At 35.8% G+C, this 14,732-nt stretch overlaps 2 protein-coding genes across 7 annotated transcripts; one reads left to right on the top strand and one right to left on the bottom strand.

Annotated features, from left to right (window-relative positions):
• Positions 1-229: 229 nt before the first annotated feature.
• Dcr-1 (Endoribonuclease Dcr-1) lies at positions 230-10,524 on the bottom strand. 4 transcript variants are annotated; one of them, XM_076811390.1, is made up of 20 exons: positions 10,320-10,524; positions 10,123-10,238; positions 9,785-9,944; positions 9,404-9,699; positions 8,412-9,340; positions 8,167-8,345; positions 7,352-7,503; positions 7,113-7,254; positions 6,802-7,032; positions 6,539-6,718; positions 5,881-6,094; positions 5,630-5,802; positions 4,501-4,679; positions 4,176-4,429; positions 2,943-4,105; positions 2,288-2,860; positions 1,976-2,207; positions 1,484-1,704; positions 613-778; positions 230-537 (listed from the first exon to the last, which is right to left on the bottom strand). In XM_076811390.1, exons 1-20 carry the CDS (start codon positions 10,377-10,379, stop codon positions 290-292), a joined length of 5,868 nt encoding a protein of 1,955 aa, XP_076667505.1. In that variant the 5' UTR covers positions 10,380-10,524; the 3' UTR covers positions 230-289. The 4 variants fall into 4 exon arrangements, with proteins under 4 accessions (XP_076667505.1, XP_076667504.1, XP_076667506.1 ...); XM_076811389.1 differs by having other exon boundaries at positions 5,630-6,094; XM_076811391.1 differs by lacking the exons at positions 230-537; positions 613-778; positions 1,484-1,704; positions 1,976-2,207 and having other exon boundaries at positions 2,327-2,513; positions 2,590-2,860; positions 5,630-6,094.
• A 741-nt stretch (positions 10,525-11,265) lies between these two features.
• On the top strand, positions 11,266-14,396 carry Rps30 (ribosomal protein S30). Of its 3 annotated transcripts, none has more exons than XM_076809930.1 (5): positions 11,266-11,341; positions 11,815-11,896; positions 13,027-13,162; positions 13,302-13,357; positions 14,209-14,396. In XM_076809930.1, the coding sequence occupies exons 2-5, from the start codon at positions 11,822-11,824 to the stop codon at positions 14,338-14,340; spliced, it is 399 nt and encodes a 132-aa protein (XP_076666045.1). In that variant the 5' UTR covers positions 11,266-11,341; positions 11,815-11,821; the 3' UTR covers positions 14,341-14,396. The 3 variants fall into 3 exon arrangements, with proteins under 3 accessions (XP_076666045.1, XP_076666046.1, XP_076666044.1); XM_076809931.1 differs by having other exon boundaries at positions 11,313-11,337; XM_076809929.1 differs by lacking the exon at positions 11,266-11,341 and adding an exon at positions 11,618-11,655.
• Positions 14,397-14,732: the final 336 nt, after the last annotated feature.

Genomic DNA, 14,732 nt, shown 5'->3' with positions numbered 1-14,732 from the left:
TATATCGTTGCTTTAAATATGTACAGTTTCTGGCTTTTGTAACTCGTAATTATGATAACGATAAACGCGGGTGAACACTATCTTTCGATTCGTTACACTTTTTACAAGTCTATGTTGTAACGTCAACGCGTTTGTTACGTAAAATTAGAATACATGAAAATTTTCACATCACAAATTCGTAAATACGTTCGTGAACATAACTTAACGTAGAAATATTATATTCCAACAGTATTTGAAAATTTTACTTTATTTCATGTATTCTTATTTTATTTTAAGGATGTACATGTTGTCATAGCTTTTCTCTCGGATAACTTTGCATCTTCTTCAACTTCTTAAGGGCACACTTCGCCGCGGTGCATTTTGCGATTCTATAATTTCTTCCAATCCCTTTGAAAGAACCCTTACCAAACACATCCACTGTAACCCTAACTCTACGCCCATCGGCCAGTTTCTCTGGTTTCCCGAATTTTGCTGTTTCAGGTTCTAGTTCCAATAATTCACGAACTGGCGATTTAGGAACATTGGTGCTGAATTGTTCTGAAATTCGCGAAAGATTGCATATGTATTTTTCCGTGAATTATATATGGAAATAAAAGCGAAACATGTAATTACCAATTTCATTTTTCATGATGGCATAATAAACGCCCCATACTGCGTCCAAGGACATGCTACTGTCCAAATAAATTGCACCAGCTAACGATTCAAAAACATCTCCTAATGCTTTCGGCACCTCTACATCCTCAGCTTCTTCGCACTCTTCTTCGCCGATTAAGTAATACTAAAGAAATATGGACAGTAGTGAAACGTACTACATGAATTGAAGGACCGGGTGCAATAAGGGGACTAGCGCTTGAAAATGCGGGAAAGTATAGTCCAAACGCTAAGAAAGATTGGAAAATTAAATGTTGTTAAACTAGATTTTAAAAAATATGGTGTTGTCGCGACACACATTTTTTCTATTTCCAGGTTTTTTAAGCAATCATTACTATTTCGAAATAATTTTTTCTTCGTCCAAAGTCAATATTTCTTTAAACATAAATTGCGATAAATTGAGTAAATATTAACGACTTAACGTAAATATTATAAGACTCAAAACGTAACTTCAGAAAACTCTAGTGAATGCCGAAAAACATGGATTCTACCCAGTATTACATTTTTAATTAAATATTATTACAGTTTTTAACATAAGGGTTTTGTGCATACACTTTACGGCTTCGCTAGAGTTTTCTGAAGTTATGTTTTAAGTCTCATAACGATTCGTTAGTATTTACTCAAGTTATCGCGGTTTATGATTAAAGAAATATTGACTTTCGATGAAGAAACATTTTCTGTTCATAATTTTTATCTCGAATAGTAATAATTGAATACAAATTTCTGAGCGTTTAGGCAAATACTTCTTCGCATTTTTGAGCGCTGGTCCTCTTATTGCACCCGGTCCTTCAATTGTGACTACAATAAAAGCACTTTTAGATAAATTCTTTACCTCTTCGCTAATGGAATGCCCATTTTCCTCTTGAATTCTAACAAAACGATTTATGACGACACTTAAGCCGGGAGAAAGGTGTCGAAAATATTTATGAAACCCACATCTAACAGCTAGGGAAGCGAATATAGTATTATTAACTAAAGCTGATCGCAAATCTGTTAAAGCACCTGGTGAATGTTGTCTGGCATCTTCGTACAAGTGCCTTGTTATTAAATAATCTAGAAAATCGAAACGTAAAAAACCAAGGTTTCAGAATATATTTCTTTAACTCTGTAATTTTTATATTAAAGTACAGTGTTTTAAGAATCAAACAAAAATTATGATATCTTAAAATCTTAATTAAAGTTCTTTAAAAAATTGTAACGAAAACTCAAACAGTCTTCATATTTTCGCAACTAGCGCCTCTGTAGTAAATTTTACCCAGTTGCGCCTCCCGCCGAGTTAAGATACAGACATAATTAAACGGAATTAATTCGGATTATTCCTTACCTAGAACGGCATCTCCGAGGAATTCTAAACGTTGATAACAATCCGTCAATCTATTAGGTTGGTACGATGCATGAGTGAATGCTTGTAACAGATAGCTGATGTCATAAAACTTGTATCCTATACTTTTTTCTAAATCATCATATCCATCGAGCATCGTTTTCAATTCCCCTTCTGGATCAGGAATGTATCGAAGCAAAGGATTTTGCGGCTCTTCCAATTTCCCATAACGAAGCTATAATAACAGAGATTTCTTAAAACATCCTTCGACGTTCAATCTCACATTTGTGATTACTAATCGATGGTAAAATTCACCTGCGTCCAAGTTGTCTGGCCCTGTTCGTTCGCTCCTTTTACGTACGGCGTACTACCAGGAACTCTTTCTGCTGGTTCTGTCTCTTGTACAACACAAACTCCTTCCGTAGGCAATACATGAATCCCTAGCCAGGCCATAAAAAGTAACGCGCCTCTAGGGCCACAAGCAATTAAGTATGCCCCGATTAATGCTTCCACGCAATCTGCGATACTTTTATCAGGAATGCTATGTTGAGTAATTAAATTGTAAGGTATAAAGCAACGCAAGTTGTCTAAATTGTTTGAAAGTGGAGTTTCATTACGATCAAGTTCGCTCTTCATGATGCCCAGCTTTTGTTCTGTTTCTCGAACAAGTTGCGTTATTTCAGTGGGATTTACAGCTTGCAGTGTTGGAATGTCAGCTTGGTTCCAAAGAGAAGAAGGTATGCCAGACTCAATTAAAGCTTGCTCGAGTTCTTTCGGAACATAGTAGCAAGGAGGTAACCAGTTGTCGTGTGGTTCGAACTTTGTCGCTATCATGCTCTCGCCTAACATCTTTTGTCTTCCCAGTCTATATAAATTTAAATTACTGACCTAAAAAATTTTAGTATAATTAAGAAATAATAGATGACTGGTGTGAAAGTAAGCAGATATAATATTTTGAAACTTCCGGTACCTGTTTCGATCTTAAGTGACTGAGTTTGCCTTCGTGAATATTGTCGTATGTACAATATAAGTAAGTAGTTATCGCATACTTTAAGAAAGAGTCTCCAATAGTTTCTAAACGTTCTAAATTAATCCCATCGTTTGCGTTAGACATTGTTAAAGCTTGCAAAATTAAACTGGGACTTGGCCCTGGATGATCATTTAATTCGGGTTGAAAATCAAAACTAAAAAGATTACTGTCCAACTGATATGTACACTCCGACTTGTTAGAATCTTTTTTTATCAATTGCGAGCTATCGCAATTATTTAATATTTCCGTAGTGAATCTAGCAACAACTGTTTCTACACGAGCTTTATGCTTATAATCTGGCACACTCCCTTCAGATTGTGAACTAAACGAATTTTTTCTTTTAATTGCGATCTCACTATCACAGGATATAAAAAATCCATTCTCTAGTATTTCAAGCTCTCTTATTTTGGTATATTCGTAATGAACTTGTTTGTGCTTTGCAATTAAAGATTCTTCGCTCTCCTCCGTATACGACCACAAAATGTCATCAGAATTCTTTTCGGTTTCCAAGAGATCCAAGATCTTCTTATTAATCTCCTGCTTGGAGATTTGCTTTTCATCCTCCACAGCTTCCGCAACATTCTCACCCATGTAGGAAATCCGCAGTCCCCTATTATCATCGTCACTTTCGTCAGAAGTGTCAGCGAATCCATCACTGTAAATGTCATCCGACTCGTAGCCATCAAAATCTGACTCGCACGCGGGAGAACCGTATCGGATATCATTCCAGTTATAATCATTTGGCAGAACAGTTACGTTCAAATCGTTCGGTTTAAAATCCATAGAATTCATCGCCATGTCGTTCGACCAAGTACCAATTTCCAGTTCATTCTCATCATTCGATGCCTGCGTCTCTGTTTCTGTTGCATCAGCGTCGTCCGACTGAGGTTTGCCACTCTTGTCGCTTATGTTCTCTTTACTAGATACATCCGCATTATCTGTCCCATTTTCAGATACGTTCTGGCATTTATTGTCGGCCACGTTATTCGAAGAAACTATTTGGGTCGTTTCATTTTTGGCTAATTTAGCTTTTTCAAATTCCTTGGATTTCTTCAATACCTCCGCTAAACTCCATCCGAAGTCTAATGCAGGCCATTCGAAATCTAAAATATTCTTCTATTAGTTTCGATTTAAACACCCATTACCGATGCAAGTCTTTTATTCTATACGTACTGGAATCTAAACTTTGCTGTCCTAAATTAATCATTTGCGTCACTTGACATCGTATTTGATTAGCAAGTAGTAAGGCATTGATTCTATATAAGATACAAGGTAAACAAACTGCTTGTCTCCACAAGGAAGCCGGGAAAGGATGAATCGCGCACAATTCAGCAACAAGAATTTGCTTTTGCTCTAAATTCTCCCGTTTCGCGCGTTTCGTTTCTTCGCTACTTGTAGGCAACGCGACGCCTTTTCGATTAACGTATCTAAAATAAAGAGTCTAATAAACATACGACTAGAGTAATATAATTGCGCGTATTACATTTCTCACATTTACCTAGGTGTCAAGAAGTTCAACCTAGCCGACGTGTGATCCACATCTAGCAACGGCTGATCTAAATTTTGTATTTGTATACCGTATTTCTTAAGATAATATTCTTCAAAGGTACTATAATCGTCACCAGGGAAAGAAGACTTCGGATTCAAATTTGTACAAATCTCAGCAACATAAAAGTACTAAAACGAAAAAGGACACATTACGATTAAAATTATATTTCTTTACTTATTAAGGGGTAATGCTATGATGATAAGCTAAAAATGATAAGATAACTTTGGAGGTGATTTTAAAGAAATTCATGAACCTTATGTTAAACTTTTAATAGAGTTCATAAATTTCTTTAAAATCACCTCCGCAGTTTTTCTACCATTCCTGGCCTATCATCGTGACGTTACCCCTTAAGGGGACTAGGCAGTCGAAAAACCGATTTTTATTGCATTTTCTGAAAGTACTATCTTTTCTGAATAAAATGCCGTTTAGTTTATATTAAAATTCGCAAAATTGTTAATTTGGCAGCTAAAAAGGTCAAGCGGTAACTTATAGCATCGCCTTTGCCCAGAATTATTTTTCATTTTTTCTCTTAGTTTTACCGTATTTGCGAATGAACGGAGGTTCAGATCGACTTGAATGAATTACAGGATGTACAAAACATGTGCCATTCCACGCGGAACCTCTGATATAGTCCATAAAAATTCGAGATTATTATAAAAAAAATTAAAGTCACCGGTTTTTAGTAGCGCACAAACAAGAACGAATTTTTCTCGGAAAAATCGCCGTTTTTCGGCCACCAATCGTTTGTTTTTATAGGTTCCACTGGAAACTATGTATCCGACAAACAAGAATTACACGTCTGAAATCGGATTACGTCACATTTTAAGACCGATATTAAGGCAAAACCACTGCAAAACGTTAAAATATTTACCAGTCTGCAGCGGCATTTTCAAAGCACATATATATATCATACCAATTATTTTTCAATCTGTATGGTAGTAATAAACATTGGGTAAAAGGATACATCTGGATTTACTTTCATTATTTTACAAATAAGCTTTACTTATTTCTTCTTTAACAGTCTTTTCTCGCGAAAACCGGCTGCCTAGTCTCCTTAATGAAAAGTTTACTGAAGTACCTGAGGCTGATCTTGACTCCTATACCAAGGCATAATCACGGCGTCGTGATATTTTGATGCATCGAACTTGAAATTCCGCCTGTCCTCTTCCGGAACTTTAGTTCGCACCGCATTTCGATTTTCGTATATACACTCCAAGAAGTGCCAATCTACAGTGACACCAGATTGTTCATCTGTGAAGGTACAAATTGATTGTATTAAATCAAACGTAACTGAAACAACAGTACTAGTGATTCCGGAGAGATATTCACCTAATTTTACGGGCACAATCATATACGAATTCTCTGAAGCGTTGGGATCAAAGAGCATTAAATACTGTTGTAATCTTAAGACATTCGTAAAAGTATAATTAAGGAAGGTGGCTATCTTCTCTATTTGTACTTCATTTAAAACCACAGTTTGTTTACTCAGTTTCAATTTCACGTGAACTTCGCCGGATCTGGTGTAAATGGGAAATGGGCACAACTGAAACAAAGAGGTAAATATTAATTCTCGTATGCGCGTGCCGCATATGTGTAATTAATATATATTATTATATTGGGAATGCAGGGCCGGCCTTCCGTATAAAGGGGCCTGGGTGCAAGATATATTTCGGGGCCCCAAACAATTTCCCAACGGTAGAAAGGTATAACATTTTTTCGCGGAACGAAATCACAAAAAAGGATAATAATAACAATAATAAAGAAAATAAGATAAAAAAATAAACGAAATAAACATTAATATATTTAAATATATGTTTTTTTCTTAATTTTAATCAAATAAGAAAAATTTGGTTCTCATTTATTTCTTCTTTATTTTCTCTTTTCTTCGTTTCTCCTTTTTCTGGGGCCCCCGTAAAGCCCGGGACTCGGATGCCTTGCACCCGTGTGGCTGGCCCCGTGCGAATGTTTTCTGTGTCTCGTTTATTACCTTAGGAATTTCTTTCAATGTTATTATACCAAAACCTATAGCTGATTCTTCAGGGGGGTAAATACGACGACCCCTGGTATTCTGTTCTTCGGGTAACGGACAACTCAGAACCATGTTAATGTGATATAAGTAAGAAGGGACTCCAACTATTGGCCTACAGTCCGTTAACGCTTCAGCAGTCTGAAAAAACATCATTTCGATAACGAAATATTGAAAGACACCAGGTGAATTCGAGAAGGCAGATTAATTATTAACAGTGAAACCTTTTTATAATAATATTGTCTACGTTTAGTCGTTCCAGGCCGAGCTTCAGAAAAGTCTACTTTACTTTCGTCCGGTAGGGCAGGCACTTCTGCGTCTTCTGGCTTAGCTTTAAAGTTCTCTTTCCCAATAGGCAGTAAATTATCATCTATCTCATTCTTTCTATGTAAATCAATGCATAATTGCAAAGCAGCCATCCGCCTCGCCATGGCTCTGTTAGGCATAGGGTACGACTGGAATAAAATTTCAAGTGAGCGCACTTTAGTAAGGTAACAGGGGACTCCTAAATTATTATGTATAAGAAATCATTTACCGATACAACATATTTTACTGGAGAATTTATAGGAAGTCGTAAAGAACATATATACATAGGCATATTGTCTACATTCACTCCTTTAATGGACCATTCTGGTGTTAATCTCGTGAATGTGTCACTAGGTAATTTTGCACAATATCTGTTCAAGTCAAATTTTATAATAAGCTGACATAATTTTACAAATTTCAGGGGTATGATATCAGAAATATTCTTTCCCCATGTTTTCTCAACATTACCTGTTTACTAGTGATATAGCAGAATTGAAAGTAACTTTCGGTGAATCATCTCCATCGAGTGGTTTGTAATGCGGTATCATACCAGTATACGCGTCCGCCTCGTTTTCTTCCTCTTCGGTGGGCTCGTTGTTAGAACATTTTCTTAACAAGGTCTACAAAATAGATCGATGCTCTTCCATTAAAATTTTCGATTGGGATAAACACAGATAATAAACTACATTAAATGGCTGCTTAAATTTACTGTAAGGGGGTGGAATTGACCCCTGAAAATCTGGTTATTCTCCAATTATGTGTTATAACTCCTGAACTCTAAAATATTTTTTTACCAAATTATAGATCTAATTAAAAGAAATAACTTTTGCCTTGAAACTTTTTTCTATCTCTTACAGTTCGCGAGTTATAACACAAAATCGGAAAATAACCGCAGTTTCAGTAGTTAATTTGACCTGCGCTTCAGCGTGTAACTTGTACAAATTTCAATATAATACATTCCAAAAATTTGTATTGATAGTTCAAACACTACTAAATATGTGTGCGAAACCCCTGCCCTTTAGGTGCGATAGGATTTCCAGAATTAATTTCCACATATCACCTTCAAACACGAGTGTCTAGACTAGAATACCCCCTTAAATAAATTTTTCTAAGCAACTAATGAAATTTATTGAATTTGCATTAAAAATATTCTTATCCATTCAACTCAGCTCCCCAAGATTAAATCCTGGTTGCGCCACTGAACGACATAGTAGTTAAAAGAATATATTTCTGGCAGTGACTGTCGAAGTGTTAAGAAGCAATCAAACATCATAATTCGATACCTTTTCTATATAATGGTACTGTGCCAGTTGCCTCACACATTCCTTTATCGTTTCTTGAGATATTAATAGTATATGTAAAGCATCCACAGCTCTCGCTCGACTCTTGCATTGAACATAAGATTGGTAAGTTTTTGGGAAGTCGTATCTCATTACGAAATTGCATTTCGGAATATCAATGCCTAACAGAAACGAAATATTAGCAGATATTTTTAGGAAAGTCACAATAAAACGAAATTCCAACGAACCTTCTTCCAGAATTGACGTTGAAATCAACAAATTACATTCGTGTATTCTGAATCTTTTTAAAACCTCTTCCTGCTTCCTGTGCTGCATTTCTACATCCCTCGAATACCCAATATCGTCCGTGCTTCTTTCAATCGTATAAAGAGGCGATAAAAAATGTAAATCCTCGTCATGCGAAGATGTTTCGTTTAATAAGTAAAACAAAACCTTTGCTACAAACGACGTATCTACAAAAATCACCCCACACAGTAAATCGGGGTCTGTAACACCGCGTACGTGCCGTTGAGATTTCGATGGCTTCCTATAATTCTCTTCGCCACTTCTCCAATTAGATTCAGGCTTTCTAGTTTGCACGGAATTGTCCTTAACAGAACTCTTTTCATTATTTACAGGCACATGTTTAGAATTATTCTCATTATTTACTTCGTTATTAGATGTACTGGTAATCTTAGTATAATACGGAGTGTAAGTTTTCAAAACTTGTAATAATCTGTGAACCTTTGGCGTAGTATATTTATATATCCTCTCTTTTTCCGACAAAACTTCAAACGTACTATCACATAAAGCGCGTATTTTCATGAAAACAGACGCCACCATGCTCAGCAATAAATAATGCCTTTCGTACGGTGTTTTTATTTTCAATTTCTCCGTTAAAATTAGAAGGGCGAGCGCAGCACGATCCGCGCACCATGGTCCAAGAGTTTCTAATATATGTAACAAGTCCTGCATCATCTCGAAAGGTTTCTCTGTGGGATCTGGTATTTTCTGGATATCCTCTAAGAATTCTTCTGTGTAAATTTCCGTCGGATCATGCCGATGATCACTTAGGAATTCAATAGCGTGTAATATATAATTTTCAATAGTCGTGTGCAGCTCTCCTTTGTCGCATTTAGAATATTCCACTACGTACTCTTTAGGTTTAGGGCTGTAGCTGTTTAAGCAGAGAATTATTATCATTACATAAAGCTATTATACGCCGAGATGTTAAGCTTACCGTAATATAGATAATATATCACTGGCCGTTTCGACTTCGCACTTAAACGCTGCTTCGACTCTCTGTATCTCTAATCCCAATCTCCCAGGTTCTTGGGTCAAATTGAACAACGGTACGGCTAGCCCGATAATTCTAGGAACATCAGCGCATGATAAAAAGATTTGCAAAATAAATTTCAATTTGCTATCGTCTACGGATTTATGGCACTCGTCAACTATGACTAGATTTATCTGATCCGGCAGAATCTTTTTGTCCGCTAATAATTGTGTACATGTCTCGGAAGTCGTGACTAATACCTGAAACAGAATGTTCAACGACGAGAGGTGAATTTAGACGGACGATAAGGAATTCCGCACAAACAACATTATCAACATTACTTACATGAGAGACTTCAAGTTTTTGTACAAACTCTGCAGGCGAGCAAGTGTCGCATAATAGTACTTTTAAGTCTGTCAATTGCTGTATGTAAGTTGCTTTTATTGTACATTTTTCCACGTCTGTCAATATGTATAAACACCGCTTCCCTCCTGCGCTTAGTAATCTGAATTAATTGAATGAAATATTTAGAGAATGTAGCGGCGAACAACAAAGTCATTAAAAGAAGTAAATTGATTTCATCTATGTTTAATCGCAACACCTATTTTATTAAAGTCTTCAGCCTTTCTGTAGACTTCGTTTAATACCCTGCTTATTGAATAAATAAATAAAATAAATGTTACCTTCTATTAGTGGTAGCAAATTCTTGAATTAATTTTATAACAATAAAGGTTTGCTCGTAATTCTTTCCTAGGCAAACGATTATGTTCTTCTCTCTAGCGGCGTAAAATAAATCAACCTGCAACAAGAACGATTTTTAGTATATTACGAAAGAAACATATTCTTGTAAAAGCTTTCAGTTGATTCAGAAAATCCTTACTTGGTATTCTCTAGGTGTAAAGGATTTTGTATAAACCTGATCATTTAGTGGAAATGCCATGGAACCTATGACTTATGCTACTAATAAGATAAAAATATTCTTCTTAACTGTAACAAAGAAACATTTATACTCTTCACTTCTGTTTAGATAGGTCTTAGTCAAATTTTAATTTAAGATTAGGCTAGGACGACTACGGTATGGTGCGTATTGCGTATGTATATGCGTGCATACATATGATACAGCCAGGGATCGGCGTGCTTAAGCTACGCTGATGGAGGGAGGGGGAAATACCTACAGGAGCGGTGGTATGTGTGCGTGAGACGCCACGATTGGAGGACAGTGAACGGCGGAAAATACAGGAATGATCAAACTATTTCGCGGAGAGGGAATAACCAATTAACGCCACGATGGGAATCGAAAGCGTGGCGTCACTTGCCTTGGCTAGACGGTGGCGTCAGTTCCGCGCTTACCACCGCTCCTGTAGGTGTTTCTCCCTCCATCAGCGTAGCTTAAGCCCGCCGATTCCCGAATACATCTCACACCATCACAGCATATGATACCGGCATATATGCGCATGAACGTGCGCAACGATATTATGAAATAAAAATTGTAATCTGATTGGATAACCAATTTATCCAGCTTTTGGCTTCTATTAAAACCATGTAATTTGGTTTCTTAAATTTTATAGTTATGCATATTCCTGAAAGAGTGGGACATAATAATAAAAAACTATTGACGATAGGGAGAGTAGTTTATATTTAAAAAAAAATATGAAACCGAGTCTGTCTATAACCTCATTTCTTTTGACTCCTTTCCTCGCAATATGTTTGAAAGAAATATCTGAAATTATCCAAAAATCTAGCGAGAATTATTACACACGTGTTGTTAAAATCGATTAATCGTTGCCAGCAATTGGCGATCGAATCGATTAATCGTTTTGTTAATGCACTATCGATAAGAGATCGTAATTCTGAACAACTTCAGGTCGAACGTTCTTTTCACCGCTGTCGCGTTACTGGTAGGTGCGTGTCTCCTTGTTTTCCAAGTTTTTACCTAGTAAACAGTCATATATAATGACTACTTGGTGAAAAATACTACAGAATAATGTCTCGCGTCATTAAAATTGCCTTTATTAAGGAAATAGTTATCGTAGAGCATTAAATGGTTTCGCGTAAACACGTGTCAATGTTAATCGTCCATCTTTCGTGTGATTAACTTCTTTGTCGATATTTTCCATATTTCTCTGTGTTTTATTTAAAATTTTTGTTCAGTATACATTTTCTGTCTGTTAATTTTTACTTCCATTGAAATTGATGCTTAAGGCACACGTATGTAGGTGCGTCCTAGAAATTTAACCGAATTTTTTAGAAAACGATGTTAAACCAAAAAAAAATTTATTTGCAAAATCTCTATTTAAAGGTCATAGTTTAAGTAAAAATGTTATAAGTATTAACATACTGTTTCAAAATGATTAACTACCTTCTTTTATGTTTAGAGCAAACATGCAGCTGCACATCAGAGGGGAGAGTACGACTATTGTCGACTCGCATGAGAATGAGAGTATCGGAGATATAAAGGTACGCCAAAGCTGTCATTACTCTGTCTCATATCATCTGGGTTTGTTATAATTTTGTAAGACATTTTAGAAATAAGTGATTTCGAAGAATTTGTTTTCTATTCCACTTTTTTTAAATTTTTTTCACGTATTTAAACATAGGCTCAACATGCGTGACTGCAGCCAACAGGTGGTTGCGTCACTTGTATAAAGGTGCTAGTTATATTTACTTATTCACAGATTATATTAACTTCTACAAAATAAAGAGTAAACTGCATTTTTTTGCAAATGAAAGGTTTTAGATATAAACATAAAGAATGTGATAAGTGCAGTTTATAGGAGATTATGTTATACGAGTAGATGTTGAGCAATGATATTCGTTTTCATTCAATCAGGGACACTTCGAAACTGAATTTGAATCTGACAAGTACGTAGCATGATGTAAAAATGTCCGCTGGAAAAATACATAGGGGTGCTGGGTAGAATACATCACGGGTAAACGGTTTTTCAGCCAAAACAGACCCCCGTGTATGGAGTCTGACTATTTAAAATCCATAATATTTAAAAATATCTGCAAATTTTGAGTGTTATTTTATAATTAATTATTATGATTTTCAACACAATATTTTGTAATATATTTCAAATTATGTAATAATTGCGTCAAATTGATAACCTACAGTCAATACTTTCTGGCTGTGGGAGGAGCAATGACGCAATATTAAACAACGAATTTATGAGCTGGGGATCAAATATACTTTTATTGACCACCATTCGCAATATTCGTTAACAAATTCTATTACATTAAATGAAACTTATTCGCTGAAAAGACAAAGCAGATAAATGACAAACGTTCTAGCCGCAAAGCAATAATTATGTTGTAGTGTATCAGATCAGTATCTGAAGTTGAACATTACAATTGAACGCAGTCTATTATTTTTTCTCAGATACGATATCTGTGTTCTTGATTCTACTTTTGAAATAGATTCTGTTCCAGTTCCCCTGATTACTGCTAAAGATATGAGAAAATTTATCTATAAAATTCGTGTTAATTACAAAAATCTTTAATGCTGATAAGTGACAATAGGTAAAAGTTTTTAAAATCGTTTTATAATATGTAAGATAAAATCTAACTGTTCTCTAATTTGTTTGTAGAAGAGAATTGTGCAGCTAGAGGCTGCCGCAAATGCAGACTTCAATTTATACTGTTTTGGACTTCTGTTGGAAAATGAGACACTAGTTGGAGACCTTGCATCGAACCAACTGGAATTAACAGTTCCACTTCCTGGTGGTAAGCATTTTTATCCTTGAAGAGATTATTTTTAATCTTATTTATAAGAAAGGGTTGTATTACATTTCGCCTACTTCATCTTTTATGCAAACGGCTAACGAAAAGTAACAGTACTAATTACATTGTTTTAATTGTTCAGGTAAAGTGCACGGGTCTTTGGCTCGTGCTGGAAAAGTAAAGGCCCAAACTCCAAAGGTAATTAAAGTTATAGTTTCTAATAGTTCATTACAAGTAAACATCTAGCGCAATATGTAAATTTTATTTAAAAAAAATTCTAAATTCCAAATACTATGCAGCAATGTTACTAACGATTCTTCGAAAAGTTTTGAAAAATTGGTGAAACTCAAACATTCTACATGTTTTAATACTTAGAGTGCTACTTCAGAACATTTTTAAAGATACTTATACTATCTAAATCACAAGTAACAATATCTTAAATTAGTCTATTATTCAATTAACAGTCTAGTTTATTATCTTTTTGCTGTACTAACTCTTTCCCTGGTAATGACGTTTTTTCCTTCCCTGGCAGCAGAGAAATAATTAATCCACTCGTTTGATATAGAGACATTCTATAGCAGTGGTGGGCAACCTTTATACCTTTCCAAAGTGGAAACCTAATACTCTACGCGGACCGCAATGTTAAATATAAAGGTTGCTACAAATACTTAAATATACGAATCAAAAGAATTTTAATTTATGGGGTGAATTTGTTATTTCTGACATAGATTTACGATAGAAACAATTGCGAGCCGCAGACCAATGGCTGGAGTGCCAAATGCGGTTCGTGGGTTGCGCATCACTGTTTTAGACCACTATCAAGCAAATGTAAATTTCATCAGTCTTGATGTGATTCATTTTTTGTGGCACAACTGACAGTACTTAGGCTTGTAGAAGATAAGCTAGAGAATATTTTCCCAGCTAGATAGGGAATAAAGGCCTGCCAGGCTGGAAACGGCGGTACCAATTCTTCATCGCCAGCTAAAAGAGTTAATGCTCCCGCCAATTTTTCTTTAAATTTAATTCAAAGCCTTTGATTCGTTGTGCAGGTTGAAAAACAGGAAAAGAGTAAAAAGAAGACCGGCCGTGCTAAGAGGCGGATTCAGTACAACCGAAGGTTCGTTAATGTTGTCCAGACTTACGGCCGTCGACGTGGACCGAATGCTAATCCTAATGCATAATTTTATGTACATATAAGCGTTTCCTGATCATGAAAATAAAATGAAAAATTAGATATGTCTTATTTCATTCCTTATTCCACGGAAGTGTGTAATACATCACTGAACGACAGTAGCTTAGCGTTCTTCAACCTTTCTACACCTGCAGACTATCGAAAATAGGAGAAATATTTCGCGGACCGGCTGACGGCTAATACAGAAATAAAAAACAATATAGATAGTATTTTATTTATTAACACAACAACAATTTATTTGATATAACATTTCCAATGAAGACAGAGCTAATCGCTTAGAACGGGGTCTGCCTGGAAAATGGGGCCCGGGGCTGCTGCCCCCCCCCTCCAGCCCTGTAATCCGGGCTTGTTATAGTATTGTTGTTTGTTAAATATAGTTTG

This window comes from Andrena cerasifolii, chromosome 4, assembly GCF_050908995.1.
Source record: "Andrena cerasifolii isolate SP2316 chromosome 4, iyAndCera1_principal, whole genome shotgun sequence".
Taxonomy (NCBI): domain Eukaryota; kingdom Metazoa; phylum Arthropoda; class Insecta; order Hymenoptera; family Andrenidae; genus Andrena; species Andrena cerasifolii.
Note: the sequence above shows the minus strand (reverse complement) of the source record. Positions and strands in the feature narration are given on the sequence as shown.